At 28.8% G+C, this 23,162-nt stretch overlaps 1 protein-coding gene across 3 annotated transcripts in view; it reads right to left on the bottom strand.

Annotated features, from left to right (window-relative positions):
* Positions 1-23,162, bottom strand: part of LOC126740910 (carbonic anhydrase-related protein 10) — a 340,228-nt gene that overhangs the window by 51,558 nt on the left and 265,508 nt on the right. For all 3 annotated transcript variants that reach the window (XM_050447094.1, XM_050447095.1, XM_050447096.1), the window contains one exon: positions 3,276-3,430. In XM_050447094.1, the coding sequence (XP_050303051.1) occupies positions 3,276-3,430 (155 nt within the window). The remainder of the gene's footprint in view (positions 1-3,275; positions 3,431-23,162) is intronic.

The raw sequence follows: 23,162 nt of genomic DNA, 5'->3' as shown, positions 1-23,162 counted from the left end.
CTACAGGTATATTTCGGAATCTACATTACTACTTTTCTCTAGTTATGTGGCTCATATAGACTGCCTACGATATTCTAATTTGCAATATTACGCAGACGATTCTCCGTTTAATATTAGTAATGATTTACATACTTTGGCCTAATTCGGTTACGTTTATAATTTAAAACTGAATGACTTAATAAAATATTGCGCCGTAGGTATAGGCATTAACCCAACGCGTCTTATTTACTTAAGTATGTACAGACCTTAAAACCTTTTCTCCCATATCAAAGACAAAACCAAACTGTTATAAAAATGAAGTATATAAATTAAATTAAATGCGTTTCAAAATATGCTGGAAAAACATATTTGACGTTTAATCCTTTGTTTTAATCTGAGAATTAAAGAACATTTTAATTCTCAATGTTCACCTTTGAAAATCGTCCTTTGATAGCCATTTAAAACAAATTCAACATCATTTTGATATATCAGCTTCCAAATGTTTTATAATATTTCACAAAATATTTCTCAATATTTCGGCGCTGAATGAACCAACTGGATTGAAATTTTTATGGAGGCGACACACGTAGTAAAGGACACATAGTTGGATTATGTTTTCCAATTCCAAAAATTCCGGTTTAACCAAAAAAGATGGAAAACATTTGTTGTTTTATTCTCAAATAGTTATTACTATGGCATATTTGCCATTTGATAAAATATGATGCGTTATGTCAGTTGAAAAAATAGGTAGTTGTGTCATTACAAGGCTCCCTATTATTATTTATTTTTATTACCTTTAATTTACTACCTAAATACGCTTAAGTAGGTGACTTAGGTTTTTCTTTTGGGCTTATTTATCAACTAATTTAATATATTATATTATAGGAAAAAAACTGTATTTCTAAAGTGGTTGTGTCAGTAACGTGCTATTTAAAAAAATTAAGTAAATGCTAAAAATACTGGGTTGAAGATTTTAAATAGACATGTAAAAGATTTAAATAATAAAAACTAATTGAAACTGTTTATCCATGATTACTTCATAAAAACTTTTAACACATTTATGGCTCCTCTTTTAAAATTAAAAAAAAATGATTTTTCTATGAATATAAAACAAAAAGTAGCAAATGCATTGCCATTATTCTTAGAATATTTTTTTTTTCGAAATACGTAATAATATACCAAGTGTTTTTTGGAAATAGACGGAAAAAGACTGAATATGTCAAAAGATGTCGCTATAGTTTGTCTGTCTTTGTGAAAGTTGATGTAAGTGTATAATTTATTTTTAACTGTTGATTTTACCCGCAACTCTAAATGTTAAAAAGAAGTAGATTGTAACATGTCATATAAATCGAAACGTATCGGGTCATTAAAAATTTTTTTTTCAAAGATTTGGCGTTTTTATTCTACACCATAATGAACAAACTTCACCCTGGTACAGAACTACTAAATACCTTTAAAATAACTATACTGGAATTTAGGAGATTTATAATAGTATGTTAATAATAAAAGTGAGGCCTCTCATGCTCGATTAAAAGGTCTATATTAAATATTGGCCGAATGATGTTCTAATTTTATCATTGCTCGATTATGAAGATATGGTATATGGCGGTTATTTTATAGTTTGTTCATCTAAAAAAATTATAAATTAAAAAATAACTATATAAAGTATTCATTTAATATATCTTTTATTATTTACATTACTTATTATTTAAATGCAACTTCAAATTTAAATATCAGCAATGGAAGGAAACTACATTTGCATTATTTAATAGATTTCACCATCAAAACTGGCTAACCTCCAACACTTTTTTATTTAAAAAGTTTTAAATCATACTCCATACATAAATTCCTCTCCTATGAATTATTTAAATATACAAGAATAATGTACGAATAAACGAATGTTCACCTTGGAGATTTTTACATCATGTTCTAAATGCAACTTTCTGCAGTGATATAATTTAATGCGATCACTTGAACACTGAAAATTATATCACTAAGGTTTATAAGTTAATATTATATCACTTTGCGCTTATTTTTAGCTTTGCCACTTAACTCGCTAAGCGGGGGTAAGATTCATCCTCAAACTGTTAAATGGCAAGGGTTGTCGACTGACCATATTTCAAAGGTCTTTTGACCTTGAGTAATACTATTGAAGTAATACTATTGAAGATGTTTAAAATAAGCGGGTAGTGGAGTTTAAAAAAGAGAATCGCAAAATAAGTACGATTAGCAGCTATTAATTTAAAAAATTGGTTTTAATTTGAAAACGGGCAATTTTTTGGTGGAATATTCGGTAATATACTCGGGTTGAGATAAAAGCAAGAAACCTTTTGTGATTTTTTAATAATAATACTAAAAGTAGCTAATAATGTTTTACAAAGCACAATTTATCTTATAAATTGTTCAAAATTGAGCGTCGTTTACTTCTATGCAGTGATACAAATGTTTCAGGTGTTAATTGATTGCATTTAACTGCAATTCGTTGTCTTAAATCCTCAAGTGATTCTGGCTGCATCTTATAAACAACTGATTTTAGGTGTCCCCAAAGAAAAAAGTCCAACAGTGTTAAATCAGGTCATCGTGCTGGTCAGTATTGGGCCTCTCCTTCCATCGACCAGGAAAAGTAATATCTAGAAAATCTCTTATAGGAAATCTTGTTAAAGGATTTTGAAAGTCTTCGAATCAATCCGGGTTATTTTCTAAAATCTGTAATCTGGGATCTAATGACATTATTAAGTAAATTTAAATAAATTTCACCATTTAAATTGGCCTGTATGAAAAAAGGTCCAACAATGTGATTGCCTAGAATTCCCGCCCACACCTTTAAAGGACGTTTTAAAGGATATGTGTTACACAAATTAAATGAGGGTTATTGTTAGAAAAGCAAATGTTGTACAAGGATAAGTCAGGGTTGTTCAATTTTTTTCAGAAATATTCACAAAACTCTACTCTGATTTCTGTAAACTTTCTCCATAATTCTAACACACTTTTATGGGTCAAAAAATGCTCAGGATGGATTTCAATAAAGCTTGCAGCTGCAGCTCTCGCGCAATTATTTTTTCTAATGTAAAAAACTCAAAATCATGTGTGCTTTCTCAAATCAAATTAAATTAAATTATTATTAAGAAAAGCCTAATAACTACGAAAACAATATCTTCAGTTTATAATGCAGTATACATATATACGTATGTGTCAAGCTCATGAACAAATGCTTTTAGAGAAAGTGAAAAACTGGGAGTTTTTAGTTAATTACTAGCATAGATTATGGCTTACAAGCGTAGCTTTCTGCCTCTTACCTCGTGTTTAGTAATATAAATGGGTTTATTAAGGATGATCCACACCGTAGTTTCCCAGCAGCCGGGATGCGTTGTTGAACCCTCGTAAGTCATAAAAAGATCTGTATCTGGCAGTAGCGCTCGTAGTGAAATGCTTTCGACTGGGGTAGATGCTCCTGTGAAATGACAAATTTATTTAGTATTGAAAAAAATATATATTATTATTGAAAATTAAAAAAATCAATCAACATAACTTCGGAAAGTTTATAAAACAGAGTTTTAAGGCGAAAAAACTGTGGAAGCCTTCCTGCTTACCGAAAACCAGTACTGATTAGTTTTGAATTTCGGCACTTAGTGCGGACATAGTGCCTACGAGAAAAAAAAACAAATAAAATCAGCCTCTTCTCAGTTTTAGTGAAATCTTTGCATCAATATGGCGTCTAGCTCATCTGACGATGAATTTGTTGCCCTGGATAACTTGTAACTAAAATAATTGCAAGAAAAAAAATTGTGTTCCTTATATAAATTGTGAGAGGATACATCATTCAAGGCGTTGACAAATGATCACTGTCGCTTTTTCAGTACATCAGAATAAATTATAAAACCTTTTGAATATGTTCTGAAAAAAGTTAAGCATCTTTTAACTAAAAAATGGTATAACCATTATAGTCAGCACCATTATAGAGCATTCAGAAGAAAGATAATTCATCACTTTCAAATACCAACAAAAAATCATTTAGCGTTACTATTAACAAAACGTCTAGCATTTACATATTTTCGTTTCGGTTTAACAAAAATAAAACAAAAACAAAAAGGATAGTGATAAGGAACATTCCGAAGTACCAGACATACTATCAGGTTGTTCCTTATTTGAGAAAATGAGACTGGCAGATTCTCCTTGTAAAGAAATTATTTCTATAGAAGTAGTTCAATTACTGACTTAGATGATAGATACTGTTGAATAAATACCGACAGATGCGTTTGAAGAACGATCAGTTGTAGATGGAACAGATTCAAACTTATTTAGCAGGCTTGAAAATTGTAATTGTTCAACCAGCTCTTAACCTCGAGAGAAGACTTTTAAAAAAGAAGTGGTGATCTTCTTTCTTATTTGTTCTCTTTGATTTTGGGCCTTTATTCTTTTTAGATAAGAATTGTGGTAATAAAATATACATCAGTATTCCTTTTTGTTTTGAAAAGTACATCAGTATTTTCTTTTCCTGCATTTTCTACGATATCATAATTAGCATTTTTTGGTTAAGGAGGTACTGCATCTTCAATGAAAAAAAGGTGGTCTCGTCTAATTCCACTCCTAACTGAATGGACTCTTCCCTTTCAGTTTCACTTTCTGTAAGGTTTTCAGTATGACCAGGTAGTTGTGGCAAATTTCCTTTTTAACTTTTTAGGCATTACTGTAACTTTCAAAATTAAAACAATTTAAAGAGAACAACTCAGTGGAAGAGAACATGTTGCTAGTTCCACAGAAAATTGATCTTTAATATGCTTCCATTTTTTGTTCAGTTTATTTCCTCAAACAAAATTACATAGAAAATAGTCTGAAACAAAGATATTTAAAATTTCACATTTTTAACGGCTTCTCTTGATTCTTGCAAAGAGGTGCATGACGCTTTTAAAACTTTTAATATTTTAAATATTTTTATTTAATACTTTTAAGTTGTATACAATTTTAATAAAAAAATTACCTTGATACTTTCTGTGAAAGTTGTAAATTCCATACTTAAATTTAATGGTTTTAACTTTAGTTATTTACTTATTCCTTGATCTTTGATTATTTTTCTTATAAACTTGATTTAATTTTTGTCTAAAATAGTAAAAGAAATAAATTATCCTGAGAAACCATATCTTTGATAATTTTATTGGTACTCCATATCTCTGAACCTTCTTTATCTAACTCCAAATATAAATATGATATTATATAAGTCAAATTAGCTATTTGATTGAAAATTAGGGATAAGAACAATTGATTTAAATACGATTTTTCAATTTCAACAATATCACATGTACAAAAACAATAAGTTGTAGCGAGTTAATTTATTATTTATATCAGTTTGGCTACGTAAATCAAAACGCTACCATTATTGCCGGAAAATAAATAGACTCAGGGGAACTATGGATGGATTTCCAATAATTTATTATTGTACTGAAACCGGTAAAATAATTTTGAAATTGGCTATATTTGCTTGTTCATATAGAGCTCAAAACCGCAATTCCCTAAAAATGTTTTAAATATGTATATTATACAAAAATTGATAAAAAAAATATTTTGTGTAAAATTGTATATTACTGAATTTAAAATAAAAATTGTTTGTATAAAGAATAATAGTCAACTCGTTTATCCAGTAGTTAAATTGCACATTGAGGTGTTATGAATATGACAGCCTATATTTATTGTATATTTCTATATTTAATGATACCTATATCTTAATAATGATGAAAATTATTAAAATTAAAAAGATTCTTCGGATTCTCTTTACGGAATTTAAATGAACTAAGGACAACACACTCTTAAATGCATCATAAAGACAGCGGTGATCCTTAAGTAAGTAATTTTGTTTTTCTATATCATTCCGATACAATATTAATATTAGTTTAAATTTTAAATTGACGCAAATATTGCATAGTGCAACAATCTTAGTGCTTATTAGACCGAGATATCAAAGCTCTGACCAGATCTATTTCGATTCTCCCGCATACATGAAAATAAGGTACCTTAGCATCCCATATTTGGCACATTGAAAATATAATATATTAAGAAATAAACACCATATTTTTATTTTTTTTTTAAATAAAACTATATAATAATTGTTACTAAAAGCATACTATTTATTTCATCTTAGGGTAATTTTAAATGCATTTACCCGATATAGTAAATTATAAGTGCAGTTGTTATGTCCTGATTGCTGCTTATAATACGAACTTATAGCATATCTTAGTTAATTTAAATATTATATTTATAGTCTAGAAATTGTTACAGTACAATAGTTGTATTCAATATTTAAAAAAATTGTTATTAATGTCTGTAATTCAATATTTATATAACACTATAATATACCATCACTTTAAATAAATTCACCCAAAAATTGACTTCATCAATATTTTATTCGATATTTTTTTTTAATATTTGAGTAAAATTTTCCTGAAATATTTTTAGAATTATTATTATTCACTTCTAAATCTATTTAACATAAAAGGCTTGATTTTATAACCTCATCTTTTTAATTTAACATAAGATTTTTACTAACCGCAACTTATTTTGCATGGAAATTACGAGTTTTCTTTGTATATTCCGTATTTTAAGATTGTAAACGTCTAATTAACTATATTCCTTTAGAGCTGTTTACTTGGAATTTCAAGGAAAAGCACGAATAAATATAAATAGTCGATACTACCTGTATTTCAACAGAACAGTATTCTTTTTCGGAAATGAAAGAAAGCTGCAAGGTAAATGAGAAAACAGTTATCAATTTCCATTGTATTCGATGTTGTCAACTTTTCTGAATTACCTTTTAGTTTTTGAGATTTACAAAATGTGCCAAAACTCAATTTATTAAATAATTATTGATTTTTCTACCTTAATTTCAGCCCTTTTTTTTTCATTCGTTTTATGTATTTAATTGTTTTATTATATTCAGCAAAAAAATTGCTATGGTCAAACATTTTAGTTTCATCCAGACCTGTATTTTCCATCGGACTAAAATGTTTTTTTATTAATTAATATATTTTTTGGAAAGGCATAACTGAATTGCTTGAAAATGCAAAGTATTTTGAAAAACTTCCTATTTTGTTTCTTGCATTGTTACTTTAACATTTCTATGATGTATTAAAAAATTGTAGGACTCAATTTTAAGATTGGTATAATAATTTGTTTTTAGAGTCAAAAATAATATTACTAATATTTAAGTCATGCAAAAAAAAACAGGGTCGAACTAAGGGAGAAGAAAGTCTAGTGATTATTTTAATACCGAAACATCAAAATACATATCCGATTTATATAAGGTATAAACAAATCCGGGAACGACAAATTGCTCTCAGGTAAATTGGGTCTAAGAATAAAGGTGCATTCTCAGTAATTTTCAAAGAGAATTCCAACAGTTAACTTCTATTTTCTTGAGGTTCAAGTTCAAAGTCATTTTAAGGTGAACTTGGTTCTCTTAAGGCATATGATCAAGACATATATGTAAATATGTGATTCTACGTCCTTTTAAAGATTTGTCGCTGTAAGAAATCGGTGTTTTCACTTAAAAAATTACCTTAAAATAATTTTCAACTTGACCTTTAAGGTCACTACTGGATTCGTTAAATGGCCTTGATACCTGATAAATAATTTATAATTAATTATTTTAAAGATCATAACAAAAATTTAATATTTTCCAAAATACTAAAGACAAATCAAGTTTTCTTATATTTTTTATAGGTGAAATCTAGTATAAACACCATATAACAATAAAGAAATCCATATCTAGAAAAACCTTTTTAAGAGACTGTATGTTCTTTTGTTTAATTTTAATGAGAAATATAAACTCTACCATTTTAGTACATACATACTTCTATAATTAGAAAATAAATTGAAAATATGTATAAAGCAAGCTGAAATATACCGTTATTATGCATATTTTTGCTTTTCATAAAGTAGCAGCTCGGTGTCAGGTTAATAATGTACGTGCACGTGTCATTTTATTTGAAAAGGAACAGTGCGTGATTTTCCAACATGAAGTCCTGCGTCTTGTAGACAAACCGTATATTTTTGCATTAAATTATATATTTACCATTTTAATGGATCTTTCTTTATGCAGCACCCGTACATTTGTGTTACATTCCTTGCATTTTCAGCATATGGATAAAAACCAAATAATTATTCAAATGGACTTATTTCATGATAGTAAATTAAAAATGCATTTTTTTAAATGTTAAATTGTTATACAGTTGCGATAAATATTGTATTGTATGTTTGTTTAATCATCTTATCAAATTCTAGCGTTAGTCTTAATAAGATTGCTGTTTATTTTATTTTCTTTTCTAGGGACAATTTAAATATTTGTATTAAAATAAATATTTACCCTCTATAAAAAATTTTTATTTAAAATAACGCGCAAGTGATAATACCAATCGATGAATAGAAAAATTATTGTAAGAATTATGAAAAAAAACAAAGAATATAGTATCTCTTTTAAACGTTCTTGTTAACTAAAAATCAGGTTTAATCGGGTAAAATTTAACTAAAAATATTTTGTTACTACGGTCAAAATAAAGGCAATTAATTTCTTTCTTGTTTCTCTTGTTTTTTTTTCCACGATAGTTTTTTCTTACAAAAGCAATAAGTAAGACCTCAATAATATATTCTCTATTTATTTAAGCTCTATAGCTCTTTATTTACTTTCTTGAGTGGACTTACGAAATAATAGATAGAAAAAAAGTCGAAGAGATCCGCTAAGTGGATTTACCCGATAATCTCCTTTGTATTTTTTATCCTCCGCACTAGTAATCCTTGCTTTTTTTACCAACTAATATTTATTAGCCCTCAAGAAACAAACATATCTTATAAAACTTGGACTATTTTGATATTTATGTACATAAACCATTTTAATTGACCCTGAAAGCTAATATTAATTTAGACGCTAATAGTATTTATCAATTATTGTGCTGGTTTTTTCTTTTTGTCTCTGTTTATTTTTACAATTTTCTTTAAAATATATTTAGAATCAATTTTAGGTTAGTTTGCACTAGGTACGGTTATTATGGGGAATAATTTGTAAATTGTATAAGGTTCTGTCACTATTAAAAATATTTGTTTAACTTATGTAAAAAATTAATACGGTGTTTGTATAATAAATAATACTAAACAGTAGTTATAAAATAAAACCTTGGATAAAACCTTAAAATATGCAAAATATATTTTTAACAGTAACCGAAATTTTAATATAAAAATGATATAAAAATATTCAATAACAAACAACATGTATACTATTCACTTTATTTTTATTCTCTATATTTAATGTAAATGAGTTTAAATATTGCATGTATTTTTGGTTAAAAGTCTAAGATGGATTCTGTAAATGGAGCATGCAATTCATATGAGAATGTAATAAAATGCTTGAGAATGATTTTATTAGTAACAAGAAAATGTTCGAAAAAAGATTTCTTGATAAGAATTTGCAAAATATCACTGGGCACAAAATTGTTGCTGTATAATTCCATTATTTAATATTATTAAATAACTTGCCACGATATTAGGTTCATGAGATTGAGCTTGGATTTTAATCATTATACATCTGTTTTATCTTTGTGATGCGTCCTAGAGATGATTTCTGAAAGCCAAAAAATAAAGCATAATGTCTATTTGTTCATTTCTAAAGTGAAATATTAAATGCAATCGCAATACATACAATATATGTAAGCAGATGAGAGTTTTTCAGATGTTTGTTACCCTAGAAATCGTACAGACTTTATTATGGTGAACAGATGTTATACGATCCAAATGTCCAACCTAATTCTTGGCGTGATAGAATTTGAACAACTTACTTACTTTTCAACTTTAACAGGCTTTTGCAGTTTAGTACAACCCCCGTTGTTGCAATTATAATTAATAACGCACAAACTTCATGCTTTATCCATTGCCTTATAATGCGGCCTTCAAGGTCTATATTTTGCTATCTTTTCAACATGCTCATACACCACATTATTATAGTTGAGAATGCTTACTTCAATAAACGTCGTTTCGGTGTTCTTCTTATCGACAAATATAATGTCTACTCAGTTAGGGTCCATTGGTCGTATAGTAATCACTGGTAAGTAGCTAGCTGTAATATGTTATACTGGCCTTTTTCTAGGATGGAGCTAGGAGTGTATTTATAGTGTGGTACTATCTCGATTTTTGATGAATGTAATTTAATTGATAGTTCTTGATGGACAATTTTTGCTACTGCATCATGATGTTCTTTGTAGTTAGTGGCGACAAAGACTTTGCACCTTCCCGTGATGTGCTGTTCTGTTGTTTTTGATGTTCGACATACATATGCATCCATCGTCGTTTATGGTTTTTTCATTTGGAATTCGTCATTTAAAATAGTTTCTGGTATCAGTTGTAAGCTCGACACTGATTTAACGACATAATCTTAGTTAGTCTCATTGTAGTGCTCCCATGAAGTGGTTTCTCCTTCCACATTTGTATTATTTCCACATTGTAAATATAACCGTCTATTCCTTATTAAAAAATATCTACAAAACCCACCATAGCTTGTAATTTTTTAAAATTGTAAGTAAATCAGTGTTCAAAAGAGATACGGTGTCAAAAGCTTTAGTCATATTAAGTAATACTGCTAGATCACAATAACTTAAAAATCTTTAAGAAAGTATTAATAAGGGGTTCCATTCCAAAATTTGTCCTGCCTTGTCCATATTGAGTAAAATTTCACATATGGCAATAAAATGTTTTATAAGAGTCATGAATATAAATGCAAGCAATTGTTATATCTTCAGAATTGCTATAATTATTTCGATAGAATTTTGGCTTCACTGCATGGATAGGACAAGTTATGGGATGAAAGAATACAGCATTTAAAGCTTTTTCAGAATTTCAAACAAATACTGGTTATAAGTAAGTGATATAGGTAGACCTTAGAATATAAGAAATGTATTATATCTCCATCGGTTCCTCCTTCACAAAACTCTTTGACTTCTTTCTTTTTATCCATTTTCTCAATACTTTGTAAGTCAATAAAAGAATAAATGCTAAAATCCCAAGTCATTTTTCTTTCCTTAGATGCCGCCTTAATATAGACTGTAAAGAGTATTGAATCAACTGGTACTTAAGGCAAGTTATCCAAAATATTTATAGTTAACATTTAACATCTGTTCCAAGTATATAGAATTTGAAGTGGATCTTTATTTATAATTTTTTCGATTGGAATTTTTTTTTTAAACTTTCTTGGATGATTCATTGCAACTATTTAGTACAATGGTACTCAAGACTGCTAGATCTTATTACTTGTGATATCTTTAGCAACCTCAGGCCCTTTCTAAATAATTTCATAGTTATTTATTTTTTTTTATTTATATATGAAAAAAAGAGGGATTTAAAATAAAAACATTAAAAAAGGTAAAAATATTAGCTGCATAACTTTTGCAAAACAATTTTGCTATGCAAGATAAGAACTAAATATTGAATATCTGCTCTTAAACAATCCATAAAACCTTAAATTTTTTCTATTATTTGTTAAGAAATTGTTACAAATTCCTAAAAATAAAACTATGACTTCCTATATAGTTTTTATTATTAAAATTATAATAAGGCAAGTTGTAGTAAATCTAATTACATTATTTACTTGAAAGAGCCATGGTTTTCAAATGTACATGAATAATACATTTTTAAGTGCTACAGAAAATATAATATTTAAGCTTATTTTAGTAAAAAAGAATATCTGAGACGTGATTTTGTAAGTAATCGTGTGATGTTTTATTTAAGTAATCACCTCACATAAACCTATTCAAAAAAGGTAACATCTAAGTGATAAAATATAATTTCCCTCCAAGTGTCAGAGTAAATAACACTTACTTATTACTATCATAAATACCTATCTCATAAATAAATTTTCCTTACTTTGATTTAAACAAAGAGTCGTGTATGAAAACAAGCACATTTCATTAGAACAAAGTGCCGTCATACCCTCACGCGATGCTTTACAAACCGTGATGTCGTAAATCATTAGCTGAGATTTCTAGTAAACAGCAAATACCGTATAAAAATTAATTTTGAAGGTGTGTTAAATGTCACTAAATTTTGTGGTCCCCAGTTTTTTTTTTTGAAAATGCAAAACGCTCATATAACGTTAATTCATAATTTTTGTAGTAAGTATACTTTATTTCTTCTTACTGCATCCCGTAGTAATACGGTTCCGTAAATCTTCTAAGGATTTAGGCTTGATCACATGAATTATCGACTCCAGATGTCTCGATAAAAATAAATCAAATAGTGACAAATCGGGTGATCTTGCTGGCCATTCACGCAAGATGGAGTACTCTTCTCTAAACTTCCATACAAGTATTGCATAATGGATACCAGCTTAGGAAATTTAAATGAAGATACGTATCTGAACTTATTGGCGAATACTGTCAATCCAGCGCTGATCGTAATTATGGTAAACAACCAACGTTAAGAAAATATGATATTTAATCAAGATGACGTTTCCTGATAGATGCATTGGGAGAAGAGGTGTTTAGTCTCTCATTGATTTCTTTTTCTAAGGACATTTGAAAGCAAAAATGTATGTCACCCAGCCTAAATACAGAAGTTCATCACTAGTAAATACCATTAAGTTACAACCGATATTCTTCCCAATGGAATACTTTGAACAGTTTCTGTACTATTGTATGAGGGTAAACAACGGATATACTTAATATTTAATATTATTAAGCGTATGTACTAATCAATAAAATTTATCGGCAACCTGTAGCTCAACTTTAAAAACGAAAACACCAATTTAAAAATCGGATGCTTTTCTAAAAGATGTATTACAACATACCCCATATTTTGCATTCTTTAATGGAATCCGTAATTGTCTATTTTTGTGGTCCCCTTGTTATATGCTGGTTACTGTTAAATTTTAATCTTTGATACTAAATTTTATTTTATAAAGCTGATATATTAATTCGTATCATATATTAGTTAGTAAACTTTTTCATCATATAAGATGGCAGCTTCACAAAATATAATAAAAAAAGAACGAAAAGTTTTAAAAACCTATCATGTCGATGTCAGTTCAGAATTATTAGCTTGAGTCAAGTATTTGTCGTACTGTAGGTAAGCTTCACCTTTAGTTGTTTAAGGTACTGTAAAACATAAATGTTGTGGAGTGTTAGAGTGCAGTTACTAATTAAGTTATTAAAGTTATTACAAATTAAACGTAAAATTTTTAAAAAGTTGTCAAATATATTAACCCATTAGCTATTTTTAGTTTTTTCTTTTAAGAAACTAAAAAATTGCGTCAAAAATACCACTAACATAATAATCCTTTTAAGATGTTAATATTAAAAAAATGCATGATATCAAAGTACCAAGCAGTTTTTTGACCCAAATATACAATTGTCATTAAAAAAATGTGAGCCGTACTATTTTAAGTTATGCATTTAGAATTACTTTAGCAATTTGAAAATTTAGTAATATCAAGGTGTTGACGTGAAAAATATTGGCAAAAGAAGGATTTTAATAACATTATATTTTTTTGCAAATAATTAAATAACTGAAATGCTCCAATGATTTTACTCAAAAAATTACATAATTTTATTCTAAATCAAAAAATATTAAAATTTATTATTAAATCAAAAAAATACAAACATTTAAGAAATTCTACAAAAAAAAATATGTTAACCTAGACATTTTTTTAAAATTAGAAAAACTTACATAAAAATTAACCATATATTTTTTTTAATATTTAAGTTGATATAAAATAAAATAAAGAATAATGTATCTTTATTTAGCAAAAAATGTGCTACATATATAAATAAAATATAATATTGTCTAAAAATACATTACACAATTAAAATGTTATTCGTTACGTTCCACTTCATTTTCGAAATATGAACAATTAATGTTTAAGCTTATGTTAATAAAATAAATCTTGAATTTGTGAAAAAGCCGCTCAATTTTTTTAAGTAATTTTTATAATATATTTATTTTTTATTTTTATTCCAGCCATTGGAATAATGTAGTTATTTTATTATTTGCCAAAAATTATATTATTATTAAAACCGTCCTTTTGCTAATATTTTTTGAAGTCAATACATTAATATTACTTAATTTTTAAATTGCTAAAATAATTTTAAATGCACAATTAAAAATTATAAATTTTTACGTTTTATTTGTAACTTTTATTTCTAAGATTTATCTTTCAGCACTATGATTCACAACACACAGCAAAATATATAAAAAAACTGGATGAATATAAATAAATATTCTTAAGTAGCCAGTCCAATTAATCAATATTAATCTGATTAAAAATGTATGGCAAATTGTAGATAGGCAACTAAGAACTAAATTCTTAAACAAGTTGAAAATGTATCAGAAATAATTGACCAACAGATATTTAACAATTTAATTTCTTCCATGTTCAAAAGCTGCCTCTAGGTTCTGGCAAATAAAAGACTGTGGATCAAGCATTAAAAAACCAACCTAATACAGTTATTTGTCATTTCGAAGATTCTGTTACATTTATACAATCGCTTAATTATTGTCATCTCAAATAATTATTTTTTTTACATCCTGAATTAAGCCTAAATATATATTTATAATATTTTAAAATAATATGTAATAATGTAATATTTCTTAATAATTATTGCTAATAATAAGGCAGTGATCCGGCGCTCCTGTTATGTCACTAGGTTAAAATTTAATCCTCATCGGATTAGAATTACTGTCGGTGCCATCCGTTGATTAAATATAATGATGCATTGCAGTGTATATGTGCTTTGTCATCGATACTCTCAGGAGTGCCCTATCCAATTTGTACCTCGTTCGTGAGGCTATAGGTAGTTTTGCATAGATATCAGGCATAGATAGATCAAACTTAATTTACAAACTTAGTATTACTTTCTTAATAGACAGTTTTTTTATTTATAAGTTCATGAATAATCCAATAATGCAAATAGAAAACTGTATAGTTACATTATTATTAGAATGATCAATTTAAGGATTCAAAAGAGTGGAACTGGAAGAAATTTACATTACTCTTATTATTATTAAATTAAGGTTTAATTAAATAATAATTGTCGGTATTATCGCAGCCTGAACGAATATAACGATATTCAAATAATTTTTAATGCGTTGTTTCTCAGGGAAACACAAGTATAGGTATATTTTTTAAACATTTGCTGCATAACATAAATGGATATGAGAATTATTATTTGTAGCATATGTAAATAATTAACACAGGAAAAACTTAAACATATATTATATGCATCTTAAAATATGAAAATATATCTGCTGTTCTGACTTACATATATTTCAGTGCTACATTAATCAAGTTCCATTATCGTAGTAGAGAAAAAGTGAAGTTAAACTAAAATTTATTCTCCTCTTATGCGGTTCAATAAATAATATCATAAAAGAGTGGAGACTTTTAACTTTCTTGAGCAAAGTCTAATTTATGTTACTCTCATCAAACTATTAAGTAGTTTTAAGATATTAAAAGTTTAAAATTGGGAAAATCTATTTTCATAATATGCATCAAATTATTATTTTTATACTACATATTTTTTACTTTTATTAAGAAAGAAATATGTGTACTTTTGTCTTAATAATATAAACTTAGGCTTGCTATTATTTTAACTTAACAATGACAAGTCTGTCAGTAATGTTGTCTGCCTTAACAAATATAGAGCTAAAACAGTTACTTAATATAAATACGAATTCACAGCGTAATACTAAAATATTTCGTAACAATTTTAATTAATAATATAATAGACGCATGGTCATGAAGTTTAATATAATTTTTTTGGCTTGGGTACTCCATGTTTCTTACTTTACTACTTTCAGCATATATTAGAAATTAAAGACAATTAAGGACAGTATTAGGGCCGAGTTTATAAGTACAAAGTGTTTAAATTAATGATAACAAAGAAGCGAATGAACAGAAACACGTCCATCTTTATTGATATCCTGTAAAAATCGAGTTAGCAATTATTATATCCCATCCATTGCTGTGGGTGTTGGTTTTATGACTTCCGTTATACCCAGACAAGCTAATCTTTATATATATATATATTAGCCTTATGGTATCTAATTCAACTTTTGTCTTGCTGTAATTTGCATTATCTTTAAAGAATGCTTCAGCTCGTTCAGCATAACTACGAGTTTTAAGGGTTAAAGTTACATCTACGAATTTGACTTCTCTTAAAAAAAGAAGTGTTCTACTCAAGAGAACACTATTGTAGATTTAGGAGCATTAATGTTTATTGTTTTTTCTCGGCTTTGAGTTTTTCGTTAATCAATTCGTATCTGCGTATTTATCTGCGTTTGAACTTGCAGCCAACTTGCTAGGCATTGTATCACACATTTTCTAGATTATTCTCTACCTTGGACATAAGTAATAACCACTTTCTGTATTTAAATATTATAGTATATGAATTATAATAAATATATGGCCAATGTCTCCTATGTTTTTACTTGTCTGATATTTCTGGTTTAGTCTGAAAATATTAATACCGGTCATTCCGTGAACATTTCTAAAGAAACAATCTGTGTTTATTGTATTGCTGTTAAAATTACTAACTTTCTAAATTCCATTAGAAATACATTAAAGTACCAAACAAAATTTTAATAAATACCTGAGTATTCTTATTAAATGCATAACTTTATTAAAATGCATCAACCAACACAAATAGCTAATTTAATTACAAAATAGGGTACAGCCTTTAATGCAGTAGTTTACGAAATGCTTAAATGAATATATTTCTTGTTTTTGGTTATTGTGTTTATAATTTTTCATTTTATTTTATTTTTTGTTAACGCTATTAGAGTTGCAATATGTAATTATTTCGGGTAAAAATAAATGAATTACGTTAGTTTTCATAATCTTATTCGTAGAGAGTATAGTAGTATATATAGTATACATTGCATTAACGATAAAAGGAACAAATTAATAATTAATTAATAACACCCTGAAAAACGTACATTATGACATTTAACAATAATATGATATATTCTCAAGACTTTTAATAAGGAAAACCCTATGCCTAAAGTAAATGGTTTGTCACATATCACGTAACAGTATTGTGAAAAATCGAATCCTATGACCCTTTTTTTTCCAAAACAACAGTAAACGGAGATGGCTACTTGGACTTTCTAAATTTTGAATCTAACCCTGTTTTAAGAGTTTTGTTCCCTGATCTACATATATACTTAGCAACGAGATATGATTTTAACAAACTGGTCATTTTGCCATCCTCGTTCGACAATTTTTTGATGCAACAGACGGATTAGACGAAGAGGACAGATTAAGTGGCGACTAAGGTCACCTGATAAAACCCATTTTACATTTAAAAAAATTAATGTTGACGCCATAGTTTCTACTTCAGGTACCCTGTCTAGAAAATTGGTGAAATAGTGACAATGCTAACCGACGTGTCAGAAAAATAAAAACACCTGAATTTTAAATGAATTTGTTCCTTTCATCGTGAATGCAGTCATCTATAAGGTCAAATAAGCCTTAAGTTTCTTACCTTAATTAGAGCATTTTATATTATGCTTCTTCACTAGTACGAGAAAAAAAATCTTAGAGCAGAGATATACGTAAGCAACAAAAAAAAATGCTTTGATAGCAAATTATGCATTTATATTTAAAACTTTAAATCGGCATTGAAAATCGTACAGAATAAGGAAAGAATTTTAATAAAAAGCTCTTTTAAAAACCCTCATTTGCATAGCGTTTACGCTTTGATACCCTGGCAAGTTTACATGGAAATACATTTTCAAAGAAACTTTTTTAATCTAGATTTTTCCAGGTATAGTTTTCTTTCAACTTTTTACGTCTAGTGTATATATCAGGTATGTATATAATGTATATTTATTAAAAAAAAATTTAATGCAAATAATTATTATAATTAGGATATAAAATAAAAATGTAATTATAGATTATAAAGAAAATATATTCTAAGAAATAAAGTGACAATAAAATATTAACGATTTATATTATGCCTTTGATGCAAAACACAATACTAATATAGTAAGAACTTTTTGAGTTGTCGGTCGTAAAAACCTTCAGCGTATCTATATCTAGAAAACATTTTTAATAAATAAATGTGTGCTTGGTTGAGATTTCGATTGAACCGATGATATCATACAATTTTATTGAAAGCCCAGGATGTGCTTCGGTTATTTTAAAGTTTTTCAAAAATTCATCAAAAGGCGAAATGTGAAAAAAGTATTCTCTTTAAGAGTTATTTTGGAATGTAAGAATTATTTTGCTTATTAGGTCATATGGTCAGCAGGCTCTTGATTAATAAATGCTGTTTAGTTAATCTAGTTTTTAAGTTTGTGTTAAAATGTCGGATCAGATTAGGGAGGAGTTAGGGTTTATTAGCTACTTACTAAGCAAAAGCCTTTCGTAACTAAGATTCTTCAAACTGTGTTTCAGCTCTTTATCTAGGCGCGTTTTTTTGATAAGATTTCACGTGCGTTAGACTAGCTCCTGCATGTACTTGCTTGGTTCTGGATGGCAGTTCTGCTTTTCCAAATTCCCAAACAAAAGTCTGCATAAAAATGACAGATCAACTATTTTCCTCACTGCCTTCAAATTGTGGTTCAAAAGATCTGTGGTAATTTTGGAACCTGAATAAATCTTTCATCATGCGTTTGTTTTTGTGTTTGAAGCCACTGGTTATAGGATTGTATCATGAGCTAGCTATTCATCTTGACCTTAAAGACTCCTCAGGTAATACTACCTAATTGCTCGGGGACAACGTGTATCAGACTAGGTCTGCTTTTATTCAAGGGGCCATACTCTCAGTTCTTCCTGTGTATGATTTTTACAGAAAAGTCTAAGGAAATAGTACTTATGAATCATCTTGTTTGATGTTATATCATAGACACGATTAACTTTACCTCTTGATCCTCCTCTATTTTCCAGCTCAGAGCTTGTAATTATGCCGCTTTTATTTCTGACTCTATGAAGATATAGAATGGCACTAAATCCAGCAGTAACTCCATCGACAATATAGGAGTTGTTCTCACAGCTCTGGAAATTCACAAATATGGTCTCCCGATTGGATCATAATCGTAAAAGCCAACTGTGCTACAGGAAAAAATCGTATATTTATGGCGTAATTAAAAACTTACATTGGCTCTTAAAATCTCCTTTGCCATATCATTATCTCAATCTTTACAATTAGAACCTTAACACCCCAATATACACGTTAGGATCAAAAAATAAAATTCAAAATATTTTATAAAGGATTAAAATGTAGGTTAGTTAAATTGTCTATTTTTACGGAAGGTCTCAACAATACAATTGCAAAATAGTGTCTTGCATCTAAAATATCGATCAAAGGCGTTCGATATAGTGCTTCATAATCAACTTCTGCATATTATAAAGCACTCCCAATTTAGTCAAATGAATAAAAATAGAACACCACTCTCTTTTACGTGTTTATTATCTCAAGACGATGTAAATTATGTGCATTATTAAAGGAGATCATCAAGTCTGAATCAATCTGAACAATCAAGTTATTTAGCCGCCCATTGACGGTTCTATCTAAAAGTCTGAAGTTGTTTTTTACAGTCATACAGAAATTTTGTCTCAATGAAGAACCGGAGTTATTACTTTGTGCGACAATTTCTTATTAGTTTTGATTATAACGTACTCGTAATTTTTTTGACATACCCCTAGTTTGTTTTATAACAAACTTTTTATTTTAACTACAAAGATCGGCCAACCTACTAGTATTTTTTTACCAACCGCTAGTCGCTTCCTCCTTACGCTTTGGATTTGCTTCAATTTATGATGACCCTTTAGTAACCTTTTTTTACAAACCCCTAGTTTGTTTAATCATACATACACTTTCACATATAAAGTACGACAGCCTCCTAGTTATATATCTATCTAAAGAGACGGCCAATCCGTCGCTTGATAAATTTTTACATCGATAGTATGATGACCCTAGTAATTTGTTTTAGAAACCCCTAGTTTATTTTATCACAAACTTTTTAACTACAAAGATCGGACAACCTACTAGTATTTTTTTACCAACCGCTAGTTGCTTCCTCCATACGCTTTGAATTTGTTTCATTTATGATAACCCACTAGTAACTTTTTTTTTACAAACCTAGTTTGTTTATTCATACATACACTTTCACATACAGGGTGTTCATTTGAAAATTTCCCACCACGGATTTATCAAAAACCACTGTTAAAGAAAATCGCCGAAATACGTTAAAAGGTTTGCCAAGGGAGACAACTTTCTAACCTAAAATTACTTCAGCCCCTTTCACCCTCTGCCCCCCAGGGTCCTTTACAACCTTTTAACTACAAAGATCGGACAACCTACTAGTATTTTTTTACCAACCGCTAGTTGCTTCCTCCATACGCTTTGGATTTGCTTCAATTTATACCCACTAGTAACTTTTTTTTAGAAACCACTAGTTTGTTTATTCATACACAGTTCACATTTTAATCTACTCTGATAATAGTAGTAATTTATCTACAAACCCCCAAAAATTTTTACTACGCACTTCTACTTTCTTTTCCGGAGCGTTTTATTTTTCCACACTCACAGACTCATAGTTATTTTAATAGGTACTCAATAGAGATTTTAATAGATGATCAATATAGGAGTGCATGAATAACGGGTTATTTTTAAGAAAGCACATATGAAACCTCTTTCGAAAACGTAATCTTTATTTTGATTATATTGATTATACAGGGTGGTCCGGTTTCGATGGCGGAAAATTAAATGGCCGACGGAGAACGAAAAAATAATAAGTTTGTTATCATAAAAAATATTCTAAAAATTATTCGTTAAAAAATTACAGGGTGTCAAACTTCTAATTAAAAAAATATTTTTTTTTTAATTTTTCTTAAACCACTGTAGATATTTTAATGAAATTTGGCACGTTTAGACAGTTAATCAAGACGCATCTTTTTGTGCAAAAATTATTAGTTTTATTTAGCAGTGACGTGTGTGCGGGCCGATCTTCATACAATTTTAATTAAAAAAATGATGCGCCACTGTTTTTTTTTTAATTTCTTGTTTTTATGAAATCCTTGTTTAATTTAAAATAAAAAACATTTCTTTACTTTTTGTCGCACGACACACCGTTTGCGAGTAAAAATGCTGATTTATAAAAACACATAAGATAACGCATTTAATTCGTTTAAAAACAATAACAATATAAAAACAATTAATAATTAAAGAAGTTGTTCAAAATGCAGCCCACCGACCTCAATACATTTTCTACACCGAGTTATTAAGCAGTTTATTGCAGCCAGTATCACAAAATTTTGATTTTACATGTCATTACATGCTTTCTGAATTCTTAAGATTAATTCTTCTCTGTTAAATACGGGATTAGCGTAAACTTTATCCTTAATGTTTCCCCAAACGTAAAAATCTAGTGGATTAAGATCCGGTGAACTGGGTGGCCAGGGTATATACCATTTTGATCATTAATATCATTCCTCCCTAGCCGGCCAATCCACCTTCGAGGGTAATTATTATTAAGCCAGTTTCTTACACCTATTCCAAAATGTGGGGGGACTCCATCCAGTTGTATCCAACTTTCATGTCTCAAATTAGTGGGTAAATTCTCAATGTAGTCCGGCAGACCATTATTTAAAAACTCCAGAAATAGTTGTGAGTTTAGCCTTGGAGGTAGGAAATGCGGACCACAAACATTATCACGAATAACGCCCAACCAAACATTAATGGAAAATTCATTTTGAAACGATCTTGGCCGAACTGCATGAGGCTTCTGTTGCGCCCAAACATGAATGTTATGAAAATGTATCACTCCGCGTCTTATCTTGTGTGAAAAGTCGGGATTTTCCTCTGTTGAGTTTAAAAGCCACTGACAAAATCTTACTCTCTTTTTAGCATCACCAAGGTGTAAACTCTGAACAGGCTGTAGGTGATATGCATGCCTGTGGTCAGCGTGTAAGGTTCGCAATATTTCAGATTTAGGAATTTGTAGTTGTTGAGCTGCCTTGCGAGAGCTCGGCCTTGGATTATTATCAAAAGTGCGCAGTACACGATTTTCATTATTATTTCTCTGGTTTCGGCATATCTGGTTCATTATTACCACGTAGACCAAATTTCCTAAAATTTTGATTAAAATAAAATTAAAATTTGATGTGTTCTAATGAACACGCGAGCATCTGGAATTCTTCTATTTGGATACCGTCTTCGATATTCACGAACTGCAGCTTCCGCATTTCCATCACAAAAATGAATATCAGCGTATTCATTACTTGAAAAACGCATTTTTCACAATACTTTTAACAACACTATTAACAATAGCAAAATTAATAAGTTAACCAACGCAATAATTTGACTTACTTAAATAATTAACTATCATAATAAAATACAAACAAATCGCCTTTTGTTTTATGCATGCATTGCCTTCTTGCCGGCATTATTATATTCATTATTTATTTGAATTTCGGAATCCAGATTCTTGTGTCTTTTTCAGAACCCAACAGAATAATTTAGTCTTTAATTAAATTTAGTATTTTCATATTTTTTGTTTAATAAAAAAAAATCAGCATTTATAAAAATTTATTTTTTTACTCGCAAACAGTGTGTCGTACGACAAAAAGCAAAGAGATGTTTTTTATTTTATATTAAACAAGGATTTCATAAAAAAAAGAAATTAAAAAAAAACAGTGGCGCATCATTTTTTTAATTAAAATTTATTAAATTTGTAAGAAGATCCGCCCGCACACATGCCACTGGTGAATAAAATTAATAATTTTTGCACAAAAAGATGCGTCTTGATTAACTCTCTAAACGTGCCAAATTTTATTAAAATATCTAAAGTGGTTTAAGAAAAATAAAAAAAAAATGATTTTTTTAATTGGAATTTTGACACCCTGCAATTTTTTAACGAATCATTTTTCGAATATTATTTATATTAGCAAACTTATTATTTTTGCGTTCTCCTTCGGCCATTTAATTTTCCGCCATCGAAACCGGACCACCCTGTATATTATCCTTCCAATGCTATTTATTTGCACCACTTGTCAATTATATACAGATTATCCTGTGTTCTTTCTGCAATAAAGTTCATGTTCATACCTCTGACTATAACGACTAAGTTCTCCATGAAGCCTATCTAGGCAATGTTTAAATTTCTGACATTTTGACGATTACTGATAGTCATCGGTCGCCTGGGGAAGTTTTCAC

This window comes from Anthonomus grandis, chromosome 10, assembly GCF_022605725.1.
Source record: "Anthonomus grandis grandis chromosome 10, icAntGran1.3, whole genome shotgun sequence".
Lineage (NCBI taxonomy): Eukaryota > Metazoa > Arthropoda > Insecta > Coleoptera > Curculionidae > Anthonomus > Anthonomus grandis.
The sequence above is the reverse complement of the archived record's forward strand: the minus strand, read 5'-3'. Positions and strand labels throughout refer to the sequence as shown.